General features: G+C 30.7%; 1 protein-coding gene across 3 annotated transcripts; it reads left to right on the top strand.

The window, feature by feature from the left end:
• The first annotated feature begins 981 nt into the window (after positions 1-981).
• Positions 982-2,659, top strand: LOC108562712 (zinc finger protein 346-like). 3 transcript variants are annotated; one of them, XM_017921124.1, is made up of 7 exons: positions 982-1,194; positions 1,249-1,446; positions 1,503-1,726; positions 1,783-1,880; positions 1,935-2,003; positions 2,048-2,268; positions 2,319-2,659. In XM_017921124.1, exons 1-7 carry the CDS (start codon positions 1,161-1,163, stop codon positions 2,459-2,461), a joined length of 987 nt encoding a protein of 328 aa, XP_017776613.1. In that variant the 5' UTR covers positions 982-1,160; the 3' UTR covers positions 2,462-2,659. The 3 variants fall into 3 exon arrangements, with proteins under 3 accessions (XP_017776613.1, XP_017776614.1, XP_017776611.1); XM_017921125.1 differs by having other exon boundaries at positions 1,488-1,726; positions 2,326-2,476; XM_017921122.1 differs by having other exon boundaries at positions 983-1,194; positions 1,488-1,726.
• The last annotated feature ends 1,118 nt before the right edge of the window (positions 2,660-3,777 follow it).

Here is a 3,777-nt window from a genome sequence, read left to right as displayed (position 1 = left end):
ATTAACAATATTAATATAAATTATTATCATTAATCGTTGTTATTGTTTCTATTTTAATTTTAGTCTTAGTTATTTCTTTTTTATAGCTTCAGTAGATTGAGTGACATATAGATTTAATACGTAACGAATACGAAATGGACTCGTACATTTCTATTATTTTTAATTATTTTTTAGTTTATTCTCGAATAAAAGACTGCGCGCAATTGTTGATACCAAACTCATTATTTTCATCTACTTAGGTTACTTTTTTTTTTCTATCACTCATTTTCGTATCATTCATTCATTCATCTTTAATTCAATCAAATTCATTATCTTTACGAAATTTGTATTCATTTCACTGTTATTTTGTTTCCCAAATTTTACCTGTGTATCTTTTAATATGTTTGTTTTTTTCATCGTCTTCACATACAATTACTTTGTATATATTGTATATTAATGTAATATTTAAGAAGTTTTTGTTTGTTTTAATCAATAAATGGAGCCAAATGGACAGCGGATGAACGCGAAACAATAAAATATTTGTTAAGATTTTATTTATATATAAAAAAAAAAACAACAATAACCTTTCATTTCCAATACACAACAACTGTTATTTATTAAATAAAAGTTTTACATGTACATAAATCATATTTGAATCAAATTAACTTATAACAAAATGGACTCCAAATTCAAAGTATAGTTGATATAAACAAACGTTTTGATTGGTTGTTTGTTACCGACATTTTGAAATGTAACTAAATGCAAATGGCCTCCAATCGTAAACTTTTCACATCTAAACATAAACAAAGTTTTCCTTAATATTTCAAATGAATATTACTCATATGTAAATATTTATATAATTTGAACTCTATAAACAGCATCAAATTAAGTTAATTGGAAAACAGATCAATTTATCAATAAAGTTCTATAAATGGTATTTTTTCCAATATTCTTTAGTTGAGTAAAATCGTATACGATTATATAAGTAGCGTAGATAACCAACTGGGCAAAGTACTTCTTCTTTCGTAACGTTATGAACTTGGCTGCGTTGCATAGGGCCCGAGTTCATTCGAATTGCTCTGCTTTATTTTGGTCACCTGTCAGATTTTGGAGCAATAATCCTCGAGCATAAGGATCCAAGCAATTTTCCCAACATCCGAACTGTTGATTTTCAAACATTAATGGAGTGCGCATCAGATGGAACCATCATAAGAGGTAACTTTAAAAGTAAACTTTCAAACTAACCTGAAATTCGAAATGGGGGCGCAGTCAAAGAGTTGGACAGGAGTTTTACAATTCCGAAGCGTCGGGGGGAGCAGAGTCTCCTCCCTGCCACAGGACAACAGCCTGACATTGAGCACAAATCGATCTTGCAAGCTGATTGCGATGAAGTCTTGAAAACACTGAAAAGACCTGCCAGTGATTACAGGAAGAGTGCAGATGTTGTCCAACATCACAACAGACCTAGTGAGTATGAATGTGATTTCTTTATTACTAAATTGAATTAGGCATTGTGCTGGGAGGTGACCTGACAGATACTTCATTGCCGAAGGAATTGAGGGATCAGATACAGCCATTGTATTGTGGTGTATGTAAAGTTCAACTGATCAACTCGATTAGTGCTAAAATACACTATGCATCTAAAAACCATGATAAGAATATTAGGAAGTTTTTGATTTCCTATTCCTTCCGGACCGGGGAACCATTGCACAAGAGGGCCAGATGGGATAAGAAGCCTATTTCTGATGTATTCATCAAATATATTAAGCATTTACAAAATTATTAAGTTAATGATTGTTTTAGGATAATGATCCAAAATATTTCCACTGCAAAGCTTGTGATCTTCCACTGACAGGAAAAGCTCATGCAGAATCACATTACATGGGGAAAATCCACCAAAAGTATACTTTAAATGAAACCCTATATATTTATCTTCATTTCGTATTATCTTGCAGAGTTATCAGTGGGACGAGAAAACCAGCAGGAAGAGGATACATCGATAACTCTGGACATTGGAAACGAAGGTAATTATAAACTTTAATGTACATTTCAAATACATCTTTTTTAGTTTCATCCAAATCGATCCGAGCGGCAGAGACGGTTTTGGTGCTGGTTTTGCGGCGCTCGAAAACCACCCTGAAAAAGTGAACTCTTTGAGCTGCGATCTCTGCCACGTGAAGGTAACATCTTATCCGCAGATGGAAAATCACATTCAAGGAAGCAAGCATCAGAAGAAACTCAGGAACACCTCTTTCATTCAAACGATTACGACGAATCCCAATGAACCAGGTAATAGTACAATTAATCTTAACATTAACTTTAAACTTGAAAGGTAACAGATTTTAGCACGTATCGCACGCCGAGTGGACAGTTCTATTGCAAGAACTGCAACATCGTCATGAATTCCGATACCCAATTCACCAATCATTTGCAAAGTCGTAACCATCTGAAGAATCTCGAACCGAAAAGTCCAAGTGAATGAAGATGCCAATTTTAACGCTTTAATTTTTGTTTGTTTAACAACATTCCTTATTAGTTTTGTGTGAAAAACCTGAGATTATTTGTTATTATTTTATTTAGATCTAGGTGTGTGTCTGTATTTATTGTGTGTACCAAAGTGTTAATGTTTTCAAAAGATTTTAAATGGATTGAACAAATAAATGTGTGTAATTTTCATAAATTGATAATTTAATTTCAATTTTTAATTATTCCTGTAAACATAATTAGAAAATTAATAATCGTTAATACGAATTTAACTAATAATTTATCTTATGTGCATATTTGGTTGCCTATGTCACATGATAAAATGCAGTGCCAATCGCAAGCCCGACAACCGAAATCCCGATACAATAACATTTTTATGGTAGTCGGGATTTCTATATAGTCGAGATTTTGATTGTCGGGATTTCGATATAGTCGGGATTTCGATACAGTCGGGATTTCAATAGACGGTCTTTCGATTGTCGGGATTGCGATATAGACCCGATAAAATGATGTATTTTGCAAATTCCAATAGAATTTTAAAATGTATTAAACATTTACTTAATTACTTAGTAAATAGTTTATTTTTCAGTCAAATAATTACAGATTATGAATCTTTCACTAAAATTTATCTTAATTTAAAATAATTATAACTTCTGTCCAATTTTTTAAATTGATTAAATTGATTAAATATTTCATTAATTCCTTTATAATAGCTTAGGAAAATGAACCAAAACATAAATTTATGTAGTTAACTTAATAGTCTTCAAATGCAGACAACAAAATTTCTTTAAATTTGAAATGAAAATATATAATTCCAATTGAGAAATTTTGCTTATTTTTTATTAAATATTTCAATAAATCCTATAGAAACATTACAAATGTATAATGTTTTATAATTGCCTTCAGGTGTAGACAATTACGAGTAAATTTCAATATATAAATTTTGAAATTTACTCATTATTAATGTAGATTATAACTAATAATAATATAAAATTGAATTGGTTAAAATTTTCGTTTTGGCAATTAATTATCAATTGTGGTTTATGAAATTAACAGGAAAATAAATTACGAAAAGTAATTGGTATAATTTTCAAAATTTTCGTGAATGTTTTTTGATATTTTCTGCAAAAAAAATCCAAATGATGTCATTGTCTTAATACTTTGACTATTAAAGAAAGTACACATAATTCTTACGTTGGGAAGCGATTAAGTAAACAGGACTCGTCCGTTCACTACAACAAAATAAAAAAAATAAATAAATAGACAACGAGTCGACTCTCCTTCCTTCGAGCGGAGAAGGCAGCAAGTGGAGAT

Source organism: Nicrophorus vespilloides, unplaced genomic scaffold, assembly GCF_001412225.1.
Source record: "Nicrophorus vespilloides isolate i.1.1-1 unplaced genomic scaffold, Nicve_v1.0, whole genome shotgun sequence".
NCBI lineage: Eukaryota > Metazoa > Arthropoda > Insecta > Coleoptera > Silphidae > Nicrophorus > Nicrophorus vespilloides.
Note: the sequence above shows the minus strand (reverse complement) of the source record. Positions and strands in the feature narration are given on the sequence as shown.

Bases quoted from the DNA above. Each gene is read 5' to 3' on its own strand.
- LOC108562712 (XM_017921122.1), top strand. From the start codon at position 1,161: ATGGAGTGCGCATCAGATGGAACCATCATAAGAG. The intron at 1,727-1,782 runs GTATTCATCAAA...TGATTGTTTTAG, and splicing joins ATAAGAAGCCTATTTCTGAT to GATAATGATCCAAAATATTT. The intron at 2,004-2,047 runs GTAATTATAAAC...CATCTTTTTTAG, and splicing joins TCTGGACATTGGAAACGAAG to TTTCATCCAAATCGATCCGA.